At 39.4% G+C, this 27,148-nt stretch overlaps 2 protein-coding genes across 4 annotated transcripts in view; both read left to right on the top strand.

Moving 5' to 3' along the window:
* ARID4B (AT-rich interaction domain 4B) overlaps positions 1–18,086 on the top strand; it is an 87,919-nt gene extending 69,833 nt beyond the window's left edge. For 2 of the 3 annotated variants that reach the window (XM_053936933.1, XM_053936932.1), the window contains 7 exons: positions 5,564–5,648; positions 6,408–6,600; positions 8,032–9,240; positions 11,099–11,209; positions 13,500–13,715; positions 15,464–15,610; positions 16,195–17,976. In XM_053936933.1, coding sequence (XP_053792908.1) covers positions 5,564–5,648; positions 6,408–6,600; positions 8,032–9,240; positions 11,099–11,209; positions 13,500–13,715; positions 15,464–15,610; positions 16,195–16,325 — 2,092 coding nt within the window. In that variant the 3' untranslated portion in view covers positions 16,326–17,976. The other variant, XM_053936931.1, reaches the window with a different exon arrangement.
* A 2,072-nt stretch (positions 18,087–20,158) lies between these two features.
* Positions 20,159–26,517, top strand: RBM34 (RNA binding motif protein 34). The gene is made up of 10 exons (XM_053936934.1): positions 20,159–20,358; positions 20,560–20,702; positions 21,722–21,941; positions 22,505–22,564; positions 23,123–23,166; positions 23,626–23,709; positions 23,927–23,990; positions 24,119–24,161; positions 25,279–25,397; positions 26,139–26,517. The coding sequence occupies exons 1-10, from the start codon at positions 20,182–20,184 to the stop codon at positions 26,445–26,447; spliced, it is 1,263 nt and encodes a 420-aa protein (XP_053792909.1). The 5' UTR covers positions 20,159–20,181; the 3' UTR covers positions 26,448–26,517.
* The last annotated feature ends 631 nt before the right edge of the window (positions 26,518–27,148 follow it).

Genomic DNA, 27,148 nt, shown 5'->3' with positions numbered 1-27,148 from the left:
AGACAAGTCTGAGGTACTTTTTTCTTATTTTTCCTTTTCTGGGAAAGCTGATGTTCTTGTAACCTTCATCTGTCCTCTGGGCATCCTGCCTCTGGCCAAGAGGGTAGGACAAATACCATTTATTCAGTTCTAGCAAGATGTGCTAGCAGAAGTAACAGAGAACTGCTGTGCTTCTCTTGCTGCTGTGAATTCACCTCTTTGCATCAAGGCCCGGTGGTTTCCAGGTGCTACTGCCAAGAAGGAATCTTGCTCTTGCTGGTTTTGCTACGGATCTTCTGTAGAATTTTGATCTTCATTGACCTACAGGAATAGGATCTGACATAAACTGTCTTCAGGCAACATCTGTAAGCATAGTGGGCTGTGAAGATATGAGGGGAGACGCAGCCTGCTCAAGGTGGGAGCTGGGGTGTGACTTGCGTTCTGGTCCATTTCTTATTGAGGAAGACTCCCTTGGAGTGCAATTTGCTGAAATTTTCATCCTACTCACTGAAGACTACTGTGTGTACCATTCCAAGAGGTTTCTTGCTTTTAAACTCTTGTTTTGGAATTCACGTGTAAGCATAGAAGTTATTTTTCTTTTGGAGCAAATATCATGCTATTATCCATGCTGTGAGGTGAGATGTTCAGAGTTTTATTTGAGCAGTACTACTTCAAATCTGAAGAAATGAGAAGTCAGAAATGAGTCTTCTTCACCTTGGAGATCCCAGCACCCCAGTTTTTAAAGGAGAAATCAAGATTCTAAATTTTTAACTCTGCATTTTAAGCAAATCTGCAGATTTGTCAGAGGCATTATTTCTGTGACTAGCATATGTTTGACAATAAAAGCATTTTTAGTTGAACTCATTTGAGAAATAAGGAGTGTTGATTGTTTGGTCTTTCTGGCAGTAGGACTTGAGTTTATATTTTTACCTGGTGTTTCAAAAGAGCCCTCTGAAAAGGTTTGGGGAGAAGTAGGATTCTTCACTGAAAAATACATCAGTGATTGAGATTTTGCTGTGGGACTGTGCATGGACTCTGCTAAATGTGGCTATTTTTTTTTCATACATGTAAAATTACTTTAGTTTATGGATTTGACAGGTAGAGTGTGTAAGCCTCAGCTTTAGCCAGCATCTAAACACTTGGACAGTTTAGTATTGTGAAGACTAGTCTTGCAGGCTGTAACAGCTTGATTTGGCTTTCAGTCAGTGACAACCTGGAAAAGCAACTGCCTTATCTGGGTAGGAAGCAATTTCCTCCTCTCCTTATTCATTATGGATGACTTAGCAGGCACTAATGTATGTACAGTACAGGGGATACACTGTACTAGGATTTGCTAATCATCCAGGGTTTTTTTACTTCTGTCATTCTTCTGTTCCTTAAAGATTTCCCGTTTCCCCTTTTGGTCAAGTATGCCATTTAATGGCCTATTCTTTAAACTCATGAGTTGGAGCAGAAATCCTGAACAACTACTAATGGCTATTTTAATGGCTCTTATCACAAGGTAATTCCAGTATCAGTCTGGATTTCAGAATAACTTTTTGTGTGGGCATGCTCACATTCTTTAGGGTACTTGGAATGAAGTTGGGTAAACTTGATACTCATCCTCATTAGTTGCGTTTTTTTAAATGCTCTGGACCAGTAACATTAAGAACTGTGGAACTTTTTTTTTGTTTTAAAGAGTAAATAGGAAGCGCAGAAGCTTTACAGCATTATGCTAAAGGATCTTGTTGTTACCTCCTGAGATTCAGGTGATGTATATCTCTGATAAAAGTCTCTGAATGGTAGTGTTCAGTGGAGCCTGACTGGAAGTCAAAGGGAATAGTAGAAATCTCTACCCTGTTAGAGGGAGCTGTTTACGTTACCGCATATTACCAGAAAAAGCAGAGAAATACAGAGAAACTGTACTTCTTCTGACAGACCAGTGATGTTCAGAATTACGTGTAATTCATACATATTTGCTTTATATGTAACTAAAACTTCCTTGGGGCCTATGGTGCCAGTTCCTTCTGTTGTAATTTTAATCTTTAGTGCAAAGAACAGTTCATTTTGTAAGTGTTTGAGATGACTTTTCTTCTGCAGTGTATTCCCAGTAGTTAGAGGGTGCATATTTAAAAAACATTTAGATTGATGAAACTGTGTATCATTATGGTACAAAATCATAAGACATGTTATTCTTGAATGTTTCAAATGTTTAAAGCTAAGACTTACTATTTTCAACACTTCTTTCCTTCAGAAATCTGTGTGTGAAAGTGCTAATTTTGGTCTAAGTTTGTTGAAACATTACTTCATATACAAATTTTATACTTGACAGTCAACCACTGAAATTAAATTTGCAGCAAAATTTCAGGTCCTGGAGAGTAATGTATGGCATGGGGGGACAGGGGAGGGATTATTTAAACAAAAACAAACAACAAAAAAAAAGAAATTAGGCAAACTGGAATCCCCATCTAATATTCCAGTATTTAAGTATCAGACTAGTTTTTCTCCTTTCTTTGATCACAGGAAAAAAAAATTAATTCTCCCTTTTTAGCAGCTACAGATAGTATACTGGACCTTTTCAGTGAATTTGCCAAAGCTTGTTAGCTCCTTCAGGTCACCTGTCCTGAGAAAAGTGCTATCTCTGCTAGCATAATCTAGTCTGGACAAGTATGCTTTCTTCCTTGTTTCTCCTCTAATACTTCTGTGGAAGATCGATTGTGCAGTCTCTGAGAGTATGTTGTGGTGCATTTTATCTTGTGAGTAATGTATGTGAATGTAATAGTATCAGTACATACTCTGATGCAAGGTGCTCTTCTTTGTCTTCATTTTGGTAAGGCAAGTGGATTTTCTTTATCGAAGCATTCCAGGTTTTCATATGAAACCTGGTTAAAAAAATTAAGTAAATAATAATTCCTTATTAAATCCCCGGTCTTGATTTTCAAAGAAATTTGTGGCACCTCTTTTAGGAGGTCCTCATATTACCTCCTTCCTCTCCACTCTCATCTGCTCACTTTAGGGTGGTAAAGCTAGTACATGTGAAAGACAGCACTGCAGAAAAAATAACCCAGTTCCTCTGAAAGTACATGCTTCTTGTAATGAGAGCTGAATAACTTTTTTGATAGTATTTTTAGTTTGTTTTTTTTTTTTTTGTGAACAGACTGTCCAAAGTAAGATTAGTGATGGAGTAAGTGTTCATGTTAGCAGATGCAGTTCTAGAAAGAGTCACTAGTCTGAGTCACACACCCCATTTTAGATGCAGCTTTCAGGGTGCTTCTCTGTCTTGCAGGGGAGGAGAATGTAATTTAGGGTCAGGTTGTCAACTGTGGCTTGGAATGTATCTTTTTTGCAGAATCTGTTTCAGCCTGGGGTCCTGTTGTCCCAGGTTTACGCAAGCCATGTGCATCAGCTGTGTGAGTAGTGAAAGGAGCTGTGTGATGCAAGGGTGTGAAGTGTGAGGCAGTGGATTCCCTGGAGAAGATGGGAGATTTCTGTGGCCTCCTCACAGGGTCTGCCTGCTGTTTTGGGTGCAGTCAGGAGTAAAGCAGGATGTGCTCTGGCCAGCAACTGTGACTGTCACACATTAGTGTTCCAATTTGTGCTCCTTGAGATGAGGGCTTGCATGACCACTGTTTCTAATCCATGATGTTTAGGACTGTGGTATGGAGAGGTATTCTCTTCAGATTCTGCGCTTCTCTCCTTTGGTTCAGTGTGCCCCCATGTCTGTCAGCTCTTGCCCCAACAGGCACTGCAGTTGCTGTGAATTTCAGACAGTGTGGGCTGTGCACAGACTTTGCATAGGAGGAAGATTAATTTCTTATTGGAGATGCATAAGAATAAGTGAATACAAATTTGGTATTCTAGCAATGTGGTTGAGGCAGAAAGGACACTGTCAGAATCCTCACTTTTCACCATGTGTTTGTCAGGTCCTAGTGCTGTTTTCCTGCATGTATTTAGATATAATAAAATACTCTTGCATTTCTCTGGGTCACAAAGTCCATTTGGCAGGTGCTTCATGGTATTCCTTGTGCAAAACATGTCTTTGTCTTGAAGAAAGATTGCTTCAAATAGGGTTTCCCACAGTCTCACAGAATATGGGATTTTTTCCATATGCAGAATTATATTTCAGTTTTGAACCTGTTTACTGGCATTTCACCTGGTAATGGCAGGGTAATACTACAATGAGAGTGGTGTCTGCAGCAGTGTACGCAGTCTTGGTATATCGTAGTCTGCATGGTCTGCTGTGAGATTTTGTGGTTTTTATTGTCACATGGAGGTGAAAAAGCAAAATAAATTGTTTTGGAGAGATATTTTTCAGACTGTTGCTATTTCATTTTTCACTATATTATTATGTGACATTTAAGTTAGTAGAATATAGTATTTAGGTTCTGAAATCCCTTGTATAGATGGTAACTTATAATACGTAGGGAAGCAAGTTGGAAACTTGCACATTTTTCCCTAAATATTTTTAATTTATGTCAATATTGTGGATATAATTGACAGTGGTTGCAAAGAAGCTGAATTAGGACTGTGTCAGTAGTCATTGCATACATCAAAATTATGTTTGAGTAAGCCCAGCTGGAAAGCCAGCATGGTGATTGGGCTCAACTCCATCTTGTACAAGTTTTTCTGGAGAGTGTGGTTTTGGGTTTTTAAAGCTGATTTTTTCCCTATATTTCTGTGTTTACCTAGGAGGACCAAGATTTGTTTGTATGTACACTCAGATCAAAGTTAATACCAACTAATTTTTAACTGAACTGTTTCTTATGCATATGGTTCTTGAATTTACAGTTTAAGTAGTAAAGCAGCTTATTCTTATTGGGAGGAAAAAAATTGATTTAAATTATTCTTGACTTTTTCAGAAATACACAATCTGGCAAGCACAGTACCATAGCTACAGTATATTCGTACTAAGAATGTACTTCTTTGGTCTTGGATTTGTACTTAACAGGTCCAGTCTTGCATAACAAGATGACTGTTGTTAATATCTTGGTGCTCTTTAGTATGTTTTTGTCTTGTATCACTGATGATAAGTGGAAACTTTTAACAGAAAAGGAACTGAAAAATGTCCCTGTGAAGTCACCAGTCAAAGCTGGTGACTCTGAAGGGGTACTCACTCCAGATAACTCTTTGCAGTCACTTGGGATAGAAAGAGTTTATTTTTATTAACTGGTCACATTTTACGTAGTTGAAAGGATTTATTTTATTGTTACTTTATATTATTGTTTATTTTATTGTTAAGGTTTTACGATGTATAAATAGGAAGTATACTTTTTAGAGATCTGTACAGATTTCCCATTCAGGTAGTTTGTTTTACCTGGATACATGGATTTCTGCTGTTCTGTGCAGACTGGAAAATAGGTTTTGCATTTACCCCTCAGTTTAAAAAGACATTAATCCTCTGAATCTTAGCTGGAACTTCACAGACTTGAGAATTCCACAAATTACTTGATTCAAATTCCAATTCTGTTTTTATGGCTATTAATCTCCTTTCTCTTCAGTTAAATTTCTACTGTGATACGATTATATCACAGTAGAAATTTAAAATTTAAAACAATATTTAAAAAAATTAAAACAATAAATGTGTACGATTCTTTTTTCTTTTTAGGTATGATGAGTGGATAAAGGCAGACAAGATAGTGAGACCCGCTGACAAAAATGTACCAAAAATTAAGCATCGAAAGAAAATAAAGGTAGTTTTTCTCCCTTTTCTCTCTTGTTGCTCCCTGTGTTGGTTTGATACATAGTTAAGTAATCCCTGCCTCCCTTCCTGACCTTTTGATTGGCCTACAAATGCTTATCAGGCAAAGCAGCTTCATAGCCTTTTAAACATGGATACTCTATTCTTCATGGTTTTGGCTTTTCTCCTTGAGGCAAGGAGGGGAAGCTTCTCTTTCCTTCTTTCCTGAATTTTTAATTAAATGTATGTAGTCATTTACAGAAATCAAATGAGGAGGATACAGATTATTGTCAGTGTTGGGAGCCAGCTTGAGGGGGGTGAAATCTGAGAGCTCTCTGATTCTGCAGCACAAACCTGTGGACTAGTCCATGTGCATGGGACTCTATAATTTTATTGCCAAGATTTCTTTCAAAATTGATTCTTCCACAATTGATATTTAGGCTTAGATGATGACACATTTCTTGGACAGTGGGCTGCAAGGAAGCTTTTCCTTCTGCCACTGCTGAGCCTGGCATGCTGCAGTGTCACTTCTCCTCGAGCACTGGTTGTAGTTGTTTTCCCATTTGTTTTAGTGTTGACAAAGTCCCTGTCTTCAGTAGAAGGGTCTTGGCATGGAGTGTAGAAAGGTGTTTCTAGTCCATTAAACAAAGAGGAGAGCTTTCCACTACAGATTGAATGTTTAAGATAACTGTAAGCACTGTTTAATTGTAATCCATTATAATGTGGATTTGTGCTCCAATGAGAAGAGTTTTTGTATCTTTTTTTCACCTAGAATAAAACTGACAGAGAGAAGGAAGAGAAGTATTCTCCTAAACCTTGTAAATTGCGACGTTTGTCAAAACCCCCCTTTCACACCAGCGCATCAACAGAGTCTGGGTCCAAACTTGACAGCACTGAAGCCAAAAATACTGAACAAGCTCCAGTTAAATCAATAGAAATTACTTCTATCATTAATGGGCTACAAGGTATTGTACTTAAAAGCTTTTTCTAATTCTGTAAATAGCCTTTAAACAGGAGTAAATGACAGTGTAGAATAACTGATGCAACTAAATGTTTGAGTCTATTGGGCTAATTATAACATCATCTTCAGAAATAACCCTTGGACAAAAAAAGTGTTGGCAGTTTCTGTGAATTCAATGTGTTAACAGTCATTACATTTTGTGTTGCCATCCTTTTTTGTTTGTTTGTTTGATATAGAACAAAGCATTTTGCTTCCTATTTAATTTCTAATTTTTTAATTTTTTATTTACCTAAGCTATAGGGCCCATTATTCATATCTGCATTTCTGTTGCTAGCACTGTGTTCCATTGCCCACACATTTACAGCAGCAATTTAATACCTACTTGATTCTCTTCATTCTTAGTTTAGAGCATGCTTCCAGAGAAGAAAATCATGTATAGTATAGGTAGTTTGGGTAACCACAAACTTTTGTGGAAGCTGTGTGAATTTAATAATCATTCCAGCTTATTCGAACTTGGATGACACTGGCCACTGGGCTCCAAAACTCTAGGTAGAATAGCAATCAACATGATCTATAATACTTGATTTCCTTAGGAAATGACAAACAAACAAAAAAAAAAAACCAATTAGCAATGACACTATTATTAGTGTGATAATAAATCTGTAATTAACTTTACATATCAAAGAGTTACATGTATATATATTTGAGCCAATTCCTGTGTTTCTCCTTGAATCCATATCTTTTTGCACTGAGATTACTGTTGATTCCTTTGGCATGATATATCTTCATTCTTCTCTCAGTTTCTTTGTTGCTGACCCTGAATTTTCTTGCAGTTGTCCTACGTTGTTCTTGTCCGTTTGTTTCCCTAAGTGCCTTTCTTTATTGTTTTCACTTCCTTTTTACAGGTTCATCATAAGGTTGGTTTGTTAGAGAGTATCCAATGTGTGTGTTGTTCTGTCCTTTAGACTCTGGATTTTCCAGGGAAAATGATGTCTGTGTTATGGGCTTTGGAAAAAAGGCAGATAATGGTAGTATTTGTCACCCATAAGAAATATGTATGGGCATCTTTCAGTTACTGGTTTGGATAATTTGGGTGCATAAGTTCATATTTTATGGATTAATGCACTCTCTGCTTTCTCTACCTGTTCAGAAATTCATGGAGATGTACTGTATAACAGAATCTTCCTAGTTTCTAATCTAGCCATTATACCATGAGTTTTTGAACTCTTCAGGAGGTACCATTTAAGAGAGACTGCTAGAGATCCCTGTAGCATGTCTTCATATCTGTACAGTTTTCTTTAGTTGTTTTTTGGGTTTTTTTTTGTTTTTTAGTAATTCTTTGTAATCAGAATCAAGACAAACTTTTCTTGTTTTGTTTTTTTTGTTTTGTTTTTGTTTTTTTTTTTTTGTTTTGTTTGGATTTATTTTTAATTAGCTTCTGAAAGTTCTGATGATAGTGAGCAAGAAGATGACCAAAGTGCTCCGAATGTTCATGCTGATGGCAAAGAGGAATCTCAGCCCGAAGCTGTAAGCCAAGATAAAAATGAACTCCGTCTAAAAGAACAGAGCAGTTCATCCCTCCCAGAGGAAACTAAAGCTCTTACAGATGCAGTGGTGCCCAAATCTGTATCCAAGTCTCCTGAAAGATTGCGGAAAGAGATGGAAGAGTTATCTGAAGATAGTGACTCCGATGGAGAAGACGAAGCCACAAAGAAGAGGAAGGATGGAAAAAAGGAGATAGTGGATAAAACAGCAAAGCCACAAGTGAAACGTGGTAAACGAAGACACTGTGTTGCAGAGGAGTCCTTAAAGACCGTGTCACCTAATAGAAAGGATGAGAAGTCCAAAAACAAAGACTCCCTTAGTTTAGAAAATAGCAGTAATAGCTCCTCGGATGAAGATGAAGAAGACAAATCTAAACTGAAAATCACTCCAACAAAAAAGTACAATGGACTAGAGGAGAAAAGGAAATCTTTACGGACAAGTACTTTCTATTCTGGATTTTCTGAAGTGGGAGAGAAAAGAATAAAGCTTCTAAATAACTCTGATGAAAGACTTCAGAACACCAGAGCAAAAGATCGAAAAGATGTGTGGTCAAGTATCCAAGGCCAGTGGCCGAAGAAAACACTGAAGGAGCTGTTCTCAGACTCTGATACTGAGGCTGCTGCTTCTCCTCCACACGCTGCTCCTGAGGATGCTGCAGCAGAGGAGCAGCTTCAGACTCTTGCAGAAGGTGGCATTTCTTTGCCTAACTGTGAACTTGAAAAATCTTTGCCATCAAGTGTGGATGTTAAACCTGTTGAGGAAAAACCGACTGAAGTGGGTGAGAAGAAAATTGAATTTCCAAGCAGCGGCAGCAATTCAGTGCTAAACACACCTCCTACAACTCCTGAGTCACCTTCCTCTGTAACTGTGACAGAGTCCAGTAGACATCAGTCCAGTGTCACTGTCTCTGAGACACTGCCACCAAATCAAGAAGAAATACGAAGCATCAAAAGTGAAACAGATAGCACAATAGAGGTGGACAGTGTGGCAGGGGAGCTGCAAGACCTCCAGTCTGAAGGAAATATTTCTCCAACAGGTTTTGATGCCAGCATCAGCTCCAGTAGTAGTAATCAACCAGAACCAGAGCATGCTGAAAAAGGTAAAGGAAAGGGTAAACAGAGCTATCTCCAGCCTAACCATATCTTACTTCTAACATTGCTGATGTGTTTTCATTCTATTTTGGTTATGGTGCAGGGAAGTTAGTTGTTGCAGGAAGTAGTAGCCTGCTGTCCATTTCATATGTGTGGAAATGGCATCATCTCGTGAGTAAAATGTAATCTGCCAGCAAGTTTATTGGCTTTCTGTTTGAAATTGTGGTGGTTTCACTGAGGGACAAAGGATAAAAGAATGAAGTTTATTCTGGATATGGCAAAAAAGCCCAAAGCAAACGGTAATAGCTTGTGTAAGGAACATTTATTGTAGCAAGATGGAAGCATTTTCAGCACCCTCCTTAGAAGCAGGAGATGCTTTTCTTGCATAAAATTTGATTCTCTGTAAGTTATTTGTTCTGGGGGAAAAAGCCCTCTTGCTGCTAGGGTGCTTAGGCAGTAATTTCTAATTTCTATTTTTCTAGAACATTACCTTAATAAGATTCAAGTCAAGCTGATAAAAGCATTGACTTTTTCAGCTATGTTTCACTTCCATATGTGATTTTTTCAGATTGAAATTCCTTTCCTGAAACCACTAGAGAGTGAGGGATAATAAACAGTTGTGCACATGATGTTGCTGTACTGCTGCCTGCTTTTAAACTGCTGGCAAGGCAAGATCCAAAAGCTTTTTTCTGAAAGTGACTGGATATTTCTGCAGTTCATCAACAGTACAGCTACTTTCACTGTGTTGCAGTGTCTAAAAATTATGAACACAAAGGAAGAAAATACATTTTGTGTACAATCCTGAGACAGAAGTGGGTTTTCTTAGCTCAATAGATTTTGGCTAGCAATCAGCTGTTTTTTTCAAAATGCCCTTAAAGGTGTGTTACCTTCAGTGTTCTGTTGGAAATAATCTTCTGAAAGTATGCAACAAAATGTGTTTCCTTACAGGAGAGAGTTTGGAAGAGGTGAATGTGTACTCCTTGATAAATACACTTGTATTGCTTTGCTAATTAAAGCTGTGTAGGTTTAGAACTTAAGTTGCTTGAGGGTTTTTATATTGCCACTTCTTTCAAGTGCAACTTCTTTCAAGTTTTACGTGATTGTGAAAGAGTATTTTTACATGCATTAGACTTTAACTTCCTTTCTGATTTTGTCAGCATGTTACCTGTTTCAGAAATTTAGGTTCCTTAATTGAAATTGTTTTATTCCAGAGGTCATTTTTAATCTGAAAGTCACATGGTTGTGAAACAACATTTGAAGAAGTTCTAAAACACTCTCTTTTAGCAGGTGTACTGGAATCCTTCCATGTTCCTTTCCTACTTTTTCCCCTTGTAGTCACAAATACTAGTAGAATTTTTCCCTTGTTTTTTGTTTGCCTTTTTTTTCTTTTTTTTTTTAACATTATCTAAGATCTTCTTTAACACCTTCAATCAGTGTAATTACTGATCACAGATTGTGGCTTAGTTTTTTTTTTCTCACAGCTTCCAAGTACAGCAAACTTATAAAAACATTTTTTACTCCCAGTAGGTCTTGATAACTTTTTAAATAAATGTATTCTTATTTAATTTACAGTATTAAAAAATAGTAAACCCATGTGGTTCAAGAGAAATTCTGGTGATGCATATAGGAAAGTAATTTGGAATCATCATACCTGTGCACTCTGTGCAAAGAAACTTCGTCTGCCTTCCATTGTCTTTCACCTCCTCTTGTCAATATAAGTAGAAAACTGAGCTGCATTAAGGATAGGCAGGAACAGTTGCATTGTTGTCTACAAACTTAAGCTTTGAAGTGTTTTGTGGGAGGAATGCAAGCATTTATTTAATTCCAGTTTCTTTTTTTTTTTTTTTTTCCTTTTCTCAATTATAGTCTGTACAGGCCAAAAAAGACTTAAAGATGCTCAGGGAGGAGGCAGCTCCTCAAAAAAGCAGAAAAGAAGCCACAAAACATCTGTGAGCAGCAAAAAGAAGAGTAAAACTAGTAAGTACAGCTTAGTGTGAAATAAAAGGTGTGAAAGTAGCATGTCATTTGTTCAAGTGATTGTAGGAGATGAAGTCTCTTAATAAAAAATGCATTAGGACAAAATGTTCTCATCAGGGAATTCTTAACATTGTTGAAATTAAGAAACTGCTCTACCTAAATGTCAGCGTGTTTTTAAATGTCTTGTATTATTTCTGGGCCTATTTTTAAGAGCTCCTTAATATTTCGTAATTCAGGAAAACCGAGAAGAGTGAGTATTTCACACATGGCAGAATTGGGACAGGTATCTCTGTATCATGATAGCTGCCTGCTTTAGAGGGGAGACTAGGACCTGAAGGGAATCGTACTTTCTGAAAGATGAGATTTTGGATGTTAATATCTCTACCCTGTAGCAAATATGAGAATAATTCCAGAAGACTATAGATTCTTATTTTCTTCTTGTGCTGTCTGTTACAATGTCATAGTTTGATATGGGAGGAATTTAGGGAAATCTACAGTAAATAATGCAGCTTTTGCAGTTTTTTGTCATTCTAGATGCTAATTGGAAAAGAAACTACCATACTGGGTAAGGAAAGCTTAATAAAAGCACAGATGTGTTAGGGGTCATATGCACAGGTGTTTGGGAGACAACAAGATCAATTACTGCTTCATTTCACTGTTAATAAAAAAATACCAGGAAACAGCTAGAGACTGAAGCCTGGAGGATAACTGTAGAATATGGAGTTAAAGCAAGGATAAAAAGCATATGCTAGGCCTTTTTTCATCTCTTTCCCCCAGCTTCCCTCCCCTCTTTCTATTAACAGCTTTTACTAAAAGTCTGTACTTGATGGTCTGGTATTTGCTTTCACCTCACCTGTCTTTCATGTTCATTGATCTCCTCTTTATATTTTCTCATCCTTTTTAATTCCATTTCACTGGTCTCCTCCTTTCGTAATCCTCATTCCTACCCTCACCTCAGAAATTAAAGTAACAAACCAAATTGAATTTGCAGAACAAATACACCATTTTTTACCTTGCCTTTATTCTCTTGGATTTGGTGAATTTACCCATTTTTCTCAACCTATGTCATCATCAGTATGTGAAACTTCAAAGCTACTACCATGTAGTCCTTGGTATGTGCTCTTTTTTTAGACTTCAGGCACTACTGGATGTAATAAGGAAAATTAATAGATAAAATGTGATTCAGCTGAAAGAAAAAAAAAAAGCTTTTGGCAACATTCCAGTGCATCTGTTAAACTGCTTTTGTGGCAGCTTCAGCTCTTGTCTTTGCATTAAACCAACACCAACAAGCAGCTCACCAGGCTCTTTCACATGTCTTGGGCATTGAGTTTCTCCTTCGTATATCACCAGATCATAAAGGCCAAAAGGTTCAGGGCTTATTTTGTCATCATCTGGGGCAGGTATAACTGAGGCATACATTTTTCTTAATAAATATAAATTCAATGTGTTTTTAAAAACAATTCTAACAATTGAGGTTCTGCAGATTTCCTAGGCATTTTATTCCACTGCTTTGCTGGACTTGTGTTAAATTACAGTCGCTTGTGCCTGCTTTCATGTCAGTTTTATTTTAGTAATGCTAAAAAACTTTCAATCATTACTCATAAATCTTGATTTTTAGGTTGTTTTGTTACTCTCCTTTGAGTGGTTTGATTAAAAATCTGTGTTCAGTTCAGCCTGTTACCTTTATAATTAAAGTTTTTTCAGCATGAGGTAAAATTCTTCTGTTTTGGGTCAGCCGAAGATCTTTTTCCAAAATTAAAAAATTGTATCATCGTGTCTGAGAAATTTGTAGAGTATGTCACAGATGTTCAGATTATTGATAGCGATTTTAGTAGAGGAAAATTAAAATAAAGGTGATATAAGGCTAAGAAAAGGCTGTGTTTGCTCTGATTTCTGCTATACATGTCCTAAAAATACAGTCAAAGGTCTGTCTGTAACTTTTAGCTCTAAAATGAGATAGAGGTTTACATATTGAATACTGCATTAGAAATTGATGTCAGAAAGAGGTGAACAGGAGATGGACCATAACGATCAGTCTTGTGAATTCTTAGAAAAAGTACAGCCCCACGAGCAGGCAGATGTGGTTCATTTTGTCCCCATTATATGCCTGGTTTGTGCTTCAGTAATGCAAAGGGCATCAAGGCAAGCTGCTACACCAGGATGGAATCTGATGTTTTAAAGTAAAGGATTTGGGTTAAATAAATTCCCATTGTATGAAAATCAACACAGAGGTTGCTTCTGACAAGCTTTAGTTTGGGCTTTGTTTTGTAACAATGTCTTGTTTCTTCAGCAAACAGCAGTGACAGTGATGAACTATCTGCTGGTGAAAGTGTGTCCAAGTCCCAGTCAGCAAAATCAGTTTCTACTGGTATGAAATCTCACCAAACCAAATCACTTACAAGAACACAGTCTCCAGGAAAATGTGGTAAAAATGGAGAGAAGGAGTCTGATCTCAAAGAACAGAATAATCGTTTACCCAAAGTTTACAAGTGGAGTTTTCAAATGTGTAAGTATTTTCTTGAAAACACACCTAATGTCATCTTGTGGCATAGTGTAAAAAGGCCTTTTGAATGTTCTGTATTTTGGCTTTCTTGTTTCCATCCTGAATTTGCTGAAGGCTTTCTTGTTTCCATCCTGAATTTGCTGAATCCTCATTAAAAAAAAAAAAAAAAAAAAAAAAAAAAAAAAAAAAAAAAAAAAAAAAAAAAAAAAAAAAAAAAAAAGGTGGTTTTTTTTTTTTTCTTTTCTTACAGTTGCAGCACAGGGAACTGCCTATGTCACACTCTTCCAGGACTGTTCTTAGATCTGGCACCTGTGCTGCTTTACTGTTCCTGTTGTGCTGTGCATACCTGTCACTCCAGCATGAACATTATCTGCTCTGTGTGCTTCTTCTGTTTATATTTCCTTGCTGTTTTAGTCCTCATTCTCTAGTTCCTGTTCAGACACTTAGGTGATTGATTCATAATTTTCCCTCCATCCATTTTGCATTAATGAACCAGCACATGTTTGCTGTTTCTAAGATTAAGAACTTCAATCAAGCTACTTGTCCAGCTAGGGGTGAGCCGTGTGGAAAGGATCCTGCCTAACCCTCTCTGAAAAACCCTATCTGACCCTATCTGACTGCCTATCAGAAAAACAGATCAATGGTTAATTAATTCCCTCATACTAGTGCAACTTACCAATTGAATCTGACTTTGCTGGGGTGTTTTTTTTTTCTGTTTTTTTTTTTTTTTTTTTTATTTCCTCCCCAGCCCTGAATTTCAACATTAGTCTACCTTTAAACGTATTTTTCTCCCAGTAGTTCTTCACAATCAAGTTACAATCTAGTGCTCTTCAGGAGTATGTAATGTAAAAGGCCTTTACTGCTCTGTTGAGACTCATTGAACACTTTACTGGTGCAACACATTTGACGGGCTTTTGCTCCTTCCTTTCTTTTTTCCTTGGCTACACTCCACATGCTAAAGTTGCTCAGCAGAAGTTGGTCTATGGAGTGCTGTTTGACACATTTCCTGCTGTAGCCAAGTCAGACACTTGAGCTTTCCTCATTTTCCCACAGCTTAATATAGTTGTGACTTTTGGTCCTTTGGTGCTGTCCTCATTACCGGTTGATGTGTAGTGCATTTTGCACCTTACAGTAGTTTAAATGATTCTTAAATGCTTTTGAATGGACTGTCTCCAGTGTGGCATCCTTGGACTGAACCAAGAGTTTCTCCTGCCTGTGCCACCCACTGCTGTGTGCTGTGCTGTGGAGAGCTCCCAGCTGGAAACAGCCAGAGGGGCAGCTCCTGTGCTGGCCACATCCTGTATGGTTTTTCCTTATGGCACATATGCCAGGGACTCCACCAGAACCACCCCACAGCTGTGCACATTCCTGTTGTAACCTGCTAAGACAAGTCAGGCAAGGCTGACCTTCCTGATGTCTGGGACCAAACTGAGCTCCAGCAAGGACTGAAAGCAACAGGCTCAAAGCTAGTTTTGGCCCTGATGTTTTCATCTGTTGTCTTACTTTTTTTTTATCCTGTTCCTCCTGATGGGGAAGGGAATGCATCTTTTTTCCTCTCCCAGTTCCTTAAAAAGTCCCCAAAAAGTGTATGGGAATATCTTGTAAAGCTGCTGCTGCTGTTGTTTCTTAACTTTGCTGTCTGCTAGCTCAAAGCACATCACTAAGATTGGAGTACCTTTCATTTTGCTGACATCCAGAAGTGTTTGGAAATGCTTCAATACAATAATTAACAGGTATTGTTTAACTTGCAGCTGACTTGGAAAATCTGACTAGTGCCGAGCGCATAACAGTTCTCCAAGAAAAATTGCAAGAAATCAGAAAACATTACCTGTCCTTGAAATCTGAGGTGGCTTCCATTGACCGAAGAAGAAAGCGCTTAAAGAAAAAAGAGCGGGAAAGTAAGTGCTGGAAACTAAATTCTGTTTTTTTGGGGCTTAATTGCGTATTATATTAAGGTACTGGATAATTTGCTGGGAGATGTGTGTGTCATTAGGAGTGTGTTTTTGTTTGGGTTTTGGGAAATGCTGTGTGCAGGTAATTTATGACCACCAGAAGGATCAGATACCCAGAGACTGTAGAGAGGCAAGAGTTACCAAGGTGTGCAATCTATTTAATGCTCTTGAGGCATAACTACCTCATACAGGAAAAAATATACAGAAAATAAACTTTTCTAAGCAGTGAACAAAGGGTGTTAATAACTTCTACTTTTTCTTCAAGTTACAGATAAATTTTCTGTAGTGTTGCTTGTGGACCTAGTTAGTACTTTCCCCTTGGGATAAGGGGTTTCTTCCATGAATTTAAGGGAGACTAGTTAAATTGAGTGTTTCCTGCACAAACCAGGCAGTGGAGACTGATTTCTTTTCCATTGCAAGGCACTGGTTGCTGGAGTCAGTATGTACCAGTGCTTGCTGCTGAACAGGAAGACATGTTTATTGCTTGATTTATGAATCTCTATAACCAGTGTTTTCCTTTTCCTGTGCAGGTGCTACTACTACATCATCTTCCTCCTCATCACCTTCCTCTAGTTCCATTACGGCTGCAGTTATGTTAACATTAGCAGAACCATCTATGTCAAATTCATCACAGAATGGAATGTCAGTTGAGTGCAGGTGACAGCAGGACTTGCCAAAGCACTTTGCACTTAATGGCTGCTGAGGGCCACGCTTTTTTTTTTTCCTTTTTTTTTTTTTTTTTTTTTATACTGCACAGTGGCACAAAATTCAGACAAGCACTATTTTGTATTTAAAGTTGTTTCTTGACAAGCTAACTTTGCACTTAAGTGCACTTTTATGAAGAAAAAGTACAACAAACTGCTTTTCCTCAAGCAATAATTGTTTCCAACTTGTCTGGGAATTATAAGTCTAGTGACTCAAAGGCCTTCCACTGTGGAATGGAGGCTGTTCACTGCCTGTAGAGACAGGACAATAAGTATATAGTTGTTGGGGTGATCTAAATCAATGTGGTATGGCTTACTGTATTCCCTGGTATTTTGTTAAAGCTGGAACATTTGATATTTTTCCATTTATTTATGACAAATATTGAAAATATTTTCATTTGTACAAGCTAATTGTTTTTTAACTGCTAAGTCACCTTATAGTGGCTTTAATTGTATATGTCAAGCACATCTATTCAAAACCTGCAGTTAGTAGGATGTCTGACATCAGTCCTGATAACCAAATATGAGGATTCCTTTTAAAAGAAAAAAAAAAAAAAAAGACTGACTAATGTTTACAGGTTTGAATTAGGCTTAAGTAGGTTACTCTGGGTTTTAAGAACCCGTTAATTGGAATGAAACTACTGTACTTTGCCATTTTTCTATAGAACAGTATTTTTTTTTAATTTTGATAAAATACATTATGAAAAAGAAAGAAAATGGCTAACAAACTGTATTAAATCTTAATGTATAAAGATTGTATTCAGCCAGTTTAAAGTGTATATTTATTCATAATGGATTATAACAGGTATATTTTTGTGTTTTCTTGTAAATGTTTCTTTTCCCCTTAAAGCAACAAATATTTCATTTGTAATGCTTATCTTATTACAAGCTTCTAGGAGAGGACTTGAAGAAGGGAGTAAGGTGTGAGGTTATAATTTGTAGTTGCTGATACCAACACTGACACAAAAGGGTAGTTGTTTTTAAAATAACTAGCTAGCCAAGTGGTAGATGTTTGATTTTTTAAATGCCTTGTGCAAATTCCAAAACCAACTTCAAAATGTATTGATTTTATGTTGGATGGATCCCAAGCTCTCTCCTGTTAATTCTATACCTTTGTAAGACATTTGTATATTGCAGAAGTGTTCATTCAAGCTATTTAATACCTGGCACTGTTAATACACAGTACTTTATTGTACAGATTGTTTTACTGTTTTAATTGTAGTTCTGTGTACTTCTTTTGCCTGGGGAAATAGGGGCTGGCATGTTTTTCTTTGTTTTCTGGCAATACAACATGTAAGAATTTGAAGCATTTTGTTTGTAGATGCTAGAGTGTCAGAATCCTTTTCATTTGACTTTTCTAAGAAAAGCATTTTCAGTCTTCGTAGTGTGCGCTTAAGGTTATAAGTGATTTTATTGAAAATTATTTCAAAGTATTCAAAATTGTACAGGACTGTAAAAATTTTGTTGACAGACATTGAAGGAAAAGCTTATAGAAAAAAGCTATAAAATATATATTAGGTTCCGCAGAAAATTGAGAGTTATGTAATATATTGTACAAATGTAAGCAAAGGCCTCTGAAATAAAATGCCATAGTTTGTGAATCCCTGATTTTGTTTCTGACAGTTTAATTAAGCAACTCTAGTGTGTTCATGAAAATTACATCAAGCTGCAGAATCAGTTTAGGAAATCATCTTTGGTGTGCTGTAATGGACATAGAAAGGTAAGATAGAGCATGTGCACTTGCCTAATTTTCTTCTTAGTGATTAATTCAAATCCATCCTCTTTTTCAGCAGAAGGTGAAAGCATGGCCCATCATTGAGGCAGAGCCAGTTGAAACAAACTACTGGCTGTAGTTCAGGTGACCAAAATACTGTTATACCTGCAAGGTGACAGATTATTGATAACAGTAACAACCCATGATAAATAGGCTTTGGAAGCATTGACTGTGTTAAAAATTACGATGATCCAAGACTGACAGGGGTAATTTTAATATTTTCAGTGTAGCTACTAAGAGGATATTTTCATCTGTTTAATTTTAGTGGAATCAGAGTCATGGTAGTTCAGTTCTGCTTTTCAGTTTCAGTAGGCATAAGGGGAATGGATATAACTACATAATGGGAACTACATCTGGGCAAGCAAGCTTCAAATTCAGCTCTTCATTCACTACTAGTTCTTGATCAGCTCTCAGTTTTAGTGCCAGAATATTTACTTTGATGTGACAATTACTGACTCTGATCTGGTGGGGGGATTTGTTTACCTTTGTAAAACAGGGATCATTAGTAATCTTCCTGCTCCCAAGTCAAGTTCTTGCATAAATAGGAGTTTTGATTTTCCGTGATACAGAGATTATTTAATTTTCATTATATTCTGATGAATCTCCAGATTCATGGAACCACTTGTCTCCCAATAAGTAACAAAGGAAGATACCTTTGTCAAACTGTTAGCTCGGCAGTTTTATCCCATGCTCCAGTGGGTCAAATCTGAATTGCTTTTCAGGGTGAGCACTGTACACAGCTTTACACGTGGGCACGTTCCCTGCCTGGCACGTGCACTCTGATTGCAGCTGAGGCAATTTGCCACTAGCAGTGCCTGTGGGCTGTGCCCATGCTCCTGAGCACCTGCTTGGACCATGATCCCAAAGGCAAAGCAAGGCAGACACCCCCAGCTCTCTACACCTTGGCTGAGGGACAGACTCAGGTTCGTGTGTCCCACAATTGATCGTGTTGGGAATAGCCAAGATCAGCATATGCTGAGGGAAAACATGCCTTATTTGAAGGCTCTGCAGTGCTCCCACCTCCCCTTATTTGCAGTCTCCACTGATACCTGCCCATATTTATGACTGGGTAGTTCGATCACACTGTGGAATTTTCCTGTTGGCACAGGGATTGAACTCTCTCTTAGGCAGAGTTCCTGGAGGCTGTATGCCTCTTGCCGAGTTTCAGTGGCCACGAATCTCTGAAATGCATTGGATGATGGTTGAGCCTGTTCTGCCCCTCCTGTGTCACTACAGTGCTGCTCTTCTGTGTGAAGGCAAATTGGAAAAGCCACTATAAGTCATGTAGCAGCCACCTGCCCCTTTTCAAGGATTTGTGTATTCTCTTGGGCTGACCCCATCCATGAGGGTCACTAGTTCTCCTGGCATCCAGCAGGCAAGGCAGGGGCGATACCTGGTGCATGTGTCAACACCAAGACTTTTCTTCTGTTCAGCAGCTGGGTTGCTTGCTTAACCTTCGGTTGGAAGCTGGTGGCAACAGAGCTGCTTACAGTGGCAGCTTAAAAAAAGTGCATTAAATGTGTAATGAGACAGCCAAAGTGCTGTCAGTTTTGATTCAGCTCCCCTTGGAACTGAGCGTGGTGGGAAATCAATGAGACGGTCTCCCCTCACTGAATCAGTTAGCTTGGAAAAGACCTCTGAGATCATCAAGTCTAATCTATGACCAAGCACCTAGACATGGTACTAAGGACCACGTCCAGTTTTTCCTTAAACACAGGCATGGTGACTCCACTGCCTCCCTGGTAACCCATTCCAATATCTAATCATCCTTTCTGTGAAGAAATTCCTCCTCATATTCAACCTCAACCTCCCATGGCACAGCTTCAGACTGTGTCCATCTGGTCCTGATGTTGGATGTTTCCAGGGTGTCACCGCGCCCACGCGCAGCACGGTCCTGTCGTGGCTGGGAGCCGCTCCCAGCCCGCTACTGCGGGGGGGCGGTGGAGGCGGGAGCGGGGGCGGTCCCGGGAACACCTCCGGGTCCCGCGCATCGGAAGTGACGCGAGCTGAGCCCGTTCCTGCCGCGCTTGGTGCCCGCCATGCGGGTCCACCAGGGCGGCGCGGGGCCGCGGCAGCGAGCGGCGGCCGAGGGGCAGGAGGAGCAGTACGTGGTGGGGCAGGTGTCGGGCAGCCTCGGGGCGGCCGCGGCGCCCGCCGCGCCCCTCGCTCGCCTCTTCCGCGCCGCCGCCCCGCCGGTGCTGGTGGCTGTGCCGGGGGTGAGTGAGCGAGTGCCGGGGCAGCGCTCCCGGCTGGCCGGGGGTGTGTGAGCGCGGCAGGGCGACTGTCGGCAGCACCGCTGCCCGCAGCAGTCGTCTTCGGGCAGTGGCGCTCCAAATAAGTTGTAGTGTTCGAGGTAACTGCCGGGCGTTCCTGGAATTTTGTCCTTCAAATCTGTTTCTCTTACCACTTTTTTAAAGGGAAATAAGAAAAGGAAGCGTGCAGAAGAAGGAGAGAAAGTGTCAGAAGACCAGAGCTTATCCAACATACAAGAACCTCCGGTAAAAGCAAAGAAGGCCAGAAAAAAGGAACGTTCAGAGGCAGAGAAAAAACTGTCAGAGAGGTAAGTGACACCATTTTATAGTAAAATTAAAGCATCTACATTAATTGTAATATGGGTTCGATGAAACAAGGCAGTTCTCATCTACCACTCATCTTCACCTTTGTGTTTAAAATTATTTTTAAGACTGTGCAAATTTTCTGTAGTTTTCCCATGAAGGAGGAGGTAGTGCAGCTTCTTGAAACACTAGGTCTGTGAAGTGCAAATGCCCTGCTAGAGAGCTATCAGCTCCAGCGGTTGGAGATGAAGACACATGGATCCAGTTCTCTCTGGCTCGGGGAGATACTTTCTAGCTGTCCTTGGCTTTATCCAGCCGAGGTGTTTTCAGCAGGAGCGAGGTGCCAGACATAGAACTGTCTGTGTCCCACTGGGCCTCTGCAGTGACACAGAACCTCTCTGTGACTGTTCTCTTAAATACTTGAAGCGAGGTGCTTCAGAGCCGGCTGGAAGCTGCTCACTCAATAGTGCACTTGGATAATAAAGCGAACTTGATTGTAGCACGAGGCTAACCCCTCATCCTGTCCCTGGGCCCATGGAACCTGTTTGCTGTGTTTGTCTGTAGTCTTCCAGAGGCTCCTTCAGATCTGCTTGTTGTTCATGCTCTTATGGCAGGTTTGGATAAAGAGAGACTTGTTAGTGCATGACAGTATTCCAGAGGTTTGTTCTGAGTCTCCTGGATACTGAGAAGGATTAAATCTGTTCTAAGTTCCAACATAACACAAAGATTTTTTTTTCCCTTCAATTTTAGAAGCTATCAAATTGTTTAATTGTGAAGTATTTCTATATTATTACTGGTAAATAATGAATGCAGTGTCCTGGGAACAGCAAATAGTTTTTCATGTTACTGAATGGTAAGATACATTTTTTTAATGCAGAATAAACAAAATAATGTTTGAAACTTTAGAGTTGAATGTAATAATTTCAAATGTAAGTTAAAATGTCTTGGAGGCTTCAATTCTTTGCCCCCAAATCCCCTGTTTTTTTTCCCATCAATTGTAACCTGCCTGTTCGTTTCTGGTCAGAGAGAATGCTTTGGAGCAGGCAGATGAAGAGGAGGATCAAAAATTGCTTCAAAATAAAGTGAAACAAAAGCAAAAGGCTTCTCAAGCCATCACCAAAAGTGTTGTTAATTCAGCTACGGGTGCTACTGCAAAACGGCAAAAGAGAAGAAGGGTAGCTGATAAAGCAGCAGACAGAAGAACGGTGTTTGTTGGAAACTTGCCTGTCAGCTGCACTGTTCAGGTAAGTGCATGGGTTCTGCCTGCTAAAGGAATTAAAGGAGTTGCAGCAGTCCTCAGTTTGAGGGGATGTTTCCAGCTAGGAAGTCACACACACTTGTGATTGGAACTGCTTTTGGGAAAGTAGGAAATGGTGCTTGTTCTCAGAAACCATTAGAGACAATCTCTGGTTTCCTGGAGTTGGGCTTCCTATAGCAGTGGATGTAGTGACTCTTGAGTAGAATTGGTCAGTGCCTTGTCAATGAAAAAATGACTGAATAAATGAGAACTGCATTTACAAAGTTACTCTGCTTCTAATTTTGTATGCAAACAGTGCTTCAGATTGTTACATAAAACAAATTTATACTTTCTTCTCTAGTAAGAGGCATGGCCTCAGTTTTGGCAATCTGTAGAAGAAGACACTTACAGAAATAGTTACAAATTACTTGCATTTTTTTTAGTAGCCCATTAAGGGACCTCCTGTAAGTAAAAGGAAAACAGTGTAAGAACAGTATTACTTATAAATACTAAAAAATAATTCTCATTACCAAGTTGAAAAGTGTACTGTTTGCAATATCATCTGTTTAGGTACTGACATCTCTTTTTAAGAAGTATGGACAAATCCAATCCATTCGCTTTCGGTCTCTGGTATGTTATTTCCTTTAATGTTATATAACAAAAGTATTTGTTGGTATTAAAGGGCAGTAATATTTGTAAGGCTTGTACCTTCATTAGTTCAGAAGTGGTTTGGGGTATGCAGGGTTTGTTATTAATAGAAGCCTTGGAGATGTTACCAGGAGCACCACAGATGCATTTTTCCTGTAGCAGCAGCTGATCCAGGATCAGAGCTTTATGTTCTCTGAAAGTGGAATGCTTTTACTATTGCTGGTTTGGCTGAGGCATTGCTCATCTGTTTTTAAATCATAGTAGCAAAGACACATTATTGTAAATCAGGGTACTCGCTAAAATAGTTGATGATAACCCTCTTGGAACTCAAGAAACATGTCAGACAAATTCAAGACAAGCTCTTTAACTCCGTGGGTTTTTTAGACCATCTCTAGTTCCAGCTACTTCTGTCATTTGCTCACTGTACTGGCTATGTTGCTTTGGGTGGCCCCTGCTTCGATTCATCTTTGTCTTACGGGAAAACTCTTTGTGATAAGTTAACACTAGGCCCACCTAACTCAAGCTCTTTTTATCTTTAAGATTCCAGCAGAAGATATTGTATCCAAAAAGGTAGCAGCAATCAAGTAGGTTCCCCTTCTGCATTTTGTGTATTTTTCAAGGAAGTTTGTCTGTATTAGGTCTTTTTTATGTATTTCCTGTTTCTTTGTCTTTTGTCATTACCTTTGTGTGTATTAAGTTTTCTCAACAAGTAATAAAGAATTATGTGCCATGTATACTTGTAATTTGTTACCTGAGGTTGCATTTCTTATATTTTGGGAAGGAAGAAGATGCTAACCCTAAAAGTCTTTAATTTCTTGGGATATGTTTATGAGCTGAGGAAGCTTGCTCAGAGTATATATGGGCTGAACAAGATGTACAGTGGGACTCCCTTGCATGTACAGGGGTAGCTTGACCTGCAAGGGAAATGAAGTTGTTAGTGTGCACAGAGCAAGCAGAGGCATGAATGTGTTCAGCAAGAAGTGCCTGTGCGCTGCACAGCATCAGCAGCATTTAAGCAGTAACGGGTCCTTTTCCCGTTCCAGGCATAAGGTGCACCCAAATGCAAAGTCCGTCAATGCTTATGTGGTCTTTAAGGAAGAATGTGATGCCCAGAACGCTCTGAAGGAGTAAGTCTCAGTTTTGTTCCTCATACCCTGTTGAAGAGGTAGTTCAGGTAGATTTATAGCTAAATGTAAACAACCTCCCCTCTTTTGCTTGAATCAGAATTAAAATGTTGTTCTAACTTAAAAGTAACTTTGCTTTTGGAATACGGCTATGCAGTGACATTGTCAATTATGTAATGCTTATTTCACTTTTAAAACCTTTTGTTTTTGACCACAAAAGGAATGGAACAGAAATTGCTAGTGGATTTCACATCAGAGTTGACACTGCATCTAAAACCAGTTCGGTAAGGAAAGTGTGTGGCTAGAAATCCCCTTTTCTGTTTTGGTTGTGGCGTTTTTATTGTTTTTGGTTGGTTGGTTCGGTTTTTCTGTAATAAATAACTTACTGTCCTGTCTCTCTTGTTTCCTTTAGCATGACAATAAACGATCTGTATTCTTGGGAAATCTTTCATATGGTAAGTCTGAAATGGATTGTTCTGCATCATTAATTTGCATTGATGGAATGGTTGACATTAGGCTTTTTATTTCTTGGTATTAGGTGGAGGTAATTTTCATTTGTTAATTGAAACACCTAAAGAGATTGTAAGTTTCTGTCCACTTCTGCACCTTGATTGTTTCCTTTATTGTAGACAGCACTGCAAGTGCTTTTAGTTCTTGTTATTGCTTCGTGGTTTTTAAATAAATATGACTAAGTTGCATAGGCCATGGCTCTCTAAACTGTTCAAGGGTTACTAATACCTGTTGGTGAACCAATTCCAAGTGATGAACAGTGATGACTTCTCCTTTTGGTGTTTTCTGTGAACTACAGGCTGATTGACTCTCTTCAGGCAGGGCTAAAAGTGGGATTTGATGATCCTTGTGGGCCAGTTTCAACTCAGAATATTCTGTGATTCTGTGATTTGCTGTGCTCTGAAACTACTTCAGCAGCTCGGACCTTTCTCAGTATGTCTAGGTCCCATTACTGCAGTTAAACCCATACTGTTGAGTTCAGCCCCTCCCCTCAGCAGAGAGATGTTTATGTCTACATCAGGGGATTCCATGAAGTGTACCTGTACAAGAAAAGAAAATAATCTGTATTATTGCGATGGCACATCACATTTGTCCACCTAGGCATGAGATGGAGAAAGGCTCATATACCCAGCCATTATCAGAATAATTGCTTAGCAGCCGTGATTGGAAACTGTAAATCCCTTCTCCCCCATTCAGCTAAAATTCATGGCTCAGTCAATGAGCAGTTGAAGAACTGCCAGCTGAAGCGCATTATCATCAGCATTAATTCTTAGAAAGAAATTCTGGCATAAGGAGGAGCTACAAAAATGTATTTCAGTCTTTGCCTTAGTTCTTTGTGATTTATGTCATACTCTTCAGAGCTGGAGAAGCAGTAACTGTCATAGCAAATAGCCCTTCATAAAGTCTGCATTGTCAGCTTGCTGGGATTTTTCTTAACCACTGATATTTGTCCATATTGTTTGTGTCCCTGAATGGGTAAATGTGAAATAACTGGATGTGGGCCAGGCTTTCAAAGCTGTGTGTCTCCCTGAAGAGGCATCTGTTACATTGTGTTGCCCGCAGACATCCGTGATGACGCCGTGCGGGACCACTTCCACGTCTGCGGAGACATCGTGGGAGTGCGAGTGGTGAGAGACAGGAGGACGGGCTTGGGGAAGGGCTTCGGCTACGTCCTCTTTGAGGTACGTGTGAGCCTTTGAGGTATGTGCTCTGGTGCACAGGGAGCTCTTCAAAACCTGCATTGGGGTCTGCCCTTAGAGCATTTTTATTTTCTTTTCAGTAATTTTTTGAGGTTTGTGTGTGTGTAGGTAGGAAGTGAAATGTGGTGTTGTTGTGTATGGTGAAAGCAGCTTGGAAGACCGGTTCTGTGGAAGCAGATACAAAACAAAATATTTTAGGTGTTGTACACACTGGGGTGAAAGAAGTGACTTTACCTTAAAGACTTAACAGAGGATCAGATGAGTTAGTTTGGTATAACTTCAATGTTCTCCCATTTCTTACATGTCAGAATGTGAGTGGAATTCTTTTGTGCAGCTGGTTTGCATACTGGTTCTCCACTGGTTCTCTGATTCAGTACAACTTCCTTTCTCATGCCAGTCTCTCAACCTTATTTTCCCTTAGTTCATTCCTGCAGACCAATGCCTTTTTTCCCAATTTTTCCTTGTCTCTCTGCCTCAGACTTTAGTGTCTCATTGTAAGCTGTTTCATAGCCTGTTTTCAAGTGTCTGTGCCTCAGTGTGTGGGCTGTGTGGGGGTGCTGGTGTTCCTGAGCAGAGATGTTGTGTCATTCCCTAAATAGAGCGGTTTGAGTGCTCTGCATTGTAAAATCCTGCCTACCAGTTTTAAAGACAGGTAACTGTCTTTGTTTGAAAGCACTCAGCTGGAAGTAACACTGCTTTTAAAGTGGTTGTCTGGTTTTGTAGAACAAAGATGCTGTACATCTTGCTCTGAAACTCAACAACTCTGTTCTGATGGGAAGAAAGATACGAGTGCAGCGCATAGCGGACAAGAGGAAAGAACAGAAAAGACCAGACCAGTCTTGTGCTCCCAAGGACAGAGTTGATAAGAAGAAAAAAGAAAAGAGCTGCTCTAACGATTCTTTTGTTGGTGAAAAAGCAAACCCATTAAAGAAGAGCATAAAACCAAAAAGACTAAAGACTACTCCTAAGAGTAAAGCTGGGAAAAACAAACAGTCCTTTGATAAAAAACAATCCAGTAAAAATGCTGATTAGTGTTACAAAGATGGATATATATGAGAGTGTTTTTTATATGTAAGAGTGTCATAAATTTTGTTTGCTAATATGGCTGTTGTCCTTCTTGGTGTTTGTTCTGGGGCATTTGGCTTCTCCTAGAAGGCAGCAGGAGGTGCTGCATGATTTTATTCCTGTGTTCCAGGAATCTTCTCCAGCTGAGGTCTTGTTGCAGAGGCTAACTGTGAATTCTCTTTTCTGGAGTTGTGTAGGATTGCCCACAGTGGCTATAGAAAAACGTGACTCACACTCAGACTGGGTCTGTGATTAAATAGAAATTGTTACCTTGATTTGGGTGGCTTTTTTGTTGTGAGAGAAGGGCAGTGGAGCTGGTGAAGGGTCTGGGAGCACAAGTCTTATGAGGAGTGGCTGGGGAAGCTGGGGGACTTTTAGCCTGGAGAAAAGGAAGCTCAGGGATGGCCTTATCACTCTGTGCAGCCATATGAAAGGAGGCTGTAGCCAGGTGGGGGCGGGTCTCTTCTCCCAGGCAGCAAGGGACAAGATGACAGGACGGAGCTGTTCAAGGGGAGGTTTAGGTTGGACATTAGGAGAAATTTCTTCACAGAAAAGGGATCATCGGGATGGGCTGCCCAGGGCAGGGCGGTGGTGGAGTCACCATCCCTGGAGGTGTTTAAGAGACACCTGGACGTGGCACTGAGTGCCATGATCGGGTTGACCTGGTG

The sequence above is a fragment of the Vidua chalybeata genome, chromosome 3 (genome assembly GCF_026979565.1).
Source record: "Vidua chalybeata isolate OUT-0048 chromosome 3, bVidCha1 merged haplotype, whole genome shotgun sequence".
Taxonomy (NCBI): Eukaryota; Metazoa; Chordata; class Aves; order Passeriformes; family Viduidae; genus Vidua; species Vidua chalybeata.
Note: the sequence above shows the minus strand (reverse complement) of the source record. Positions and strands in the feature narration are given on the sequence as shown.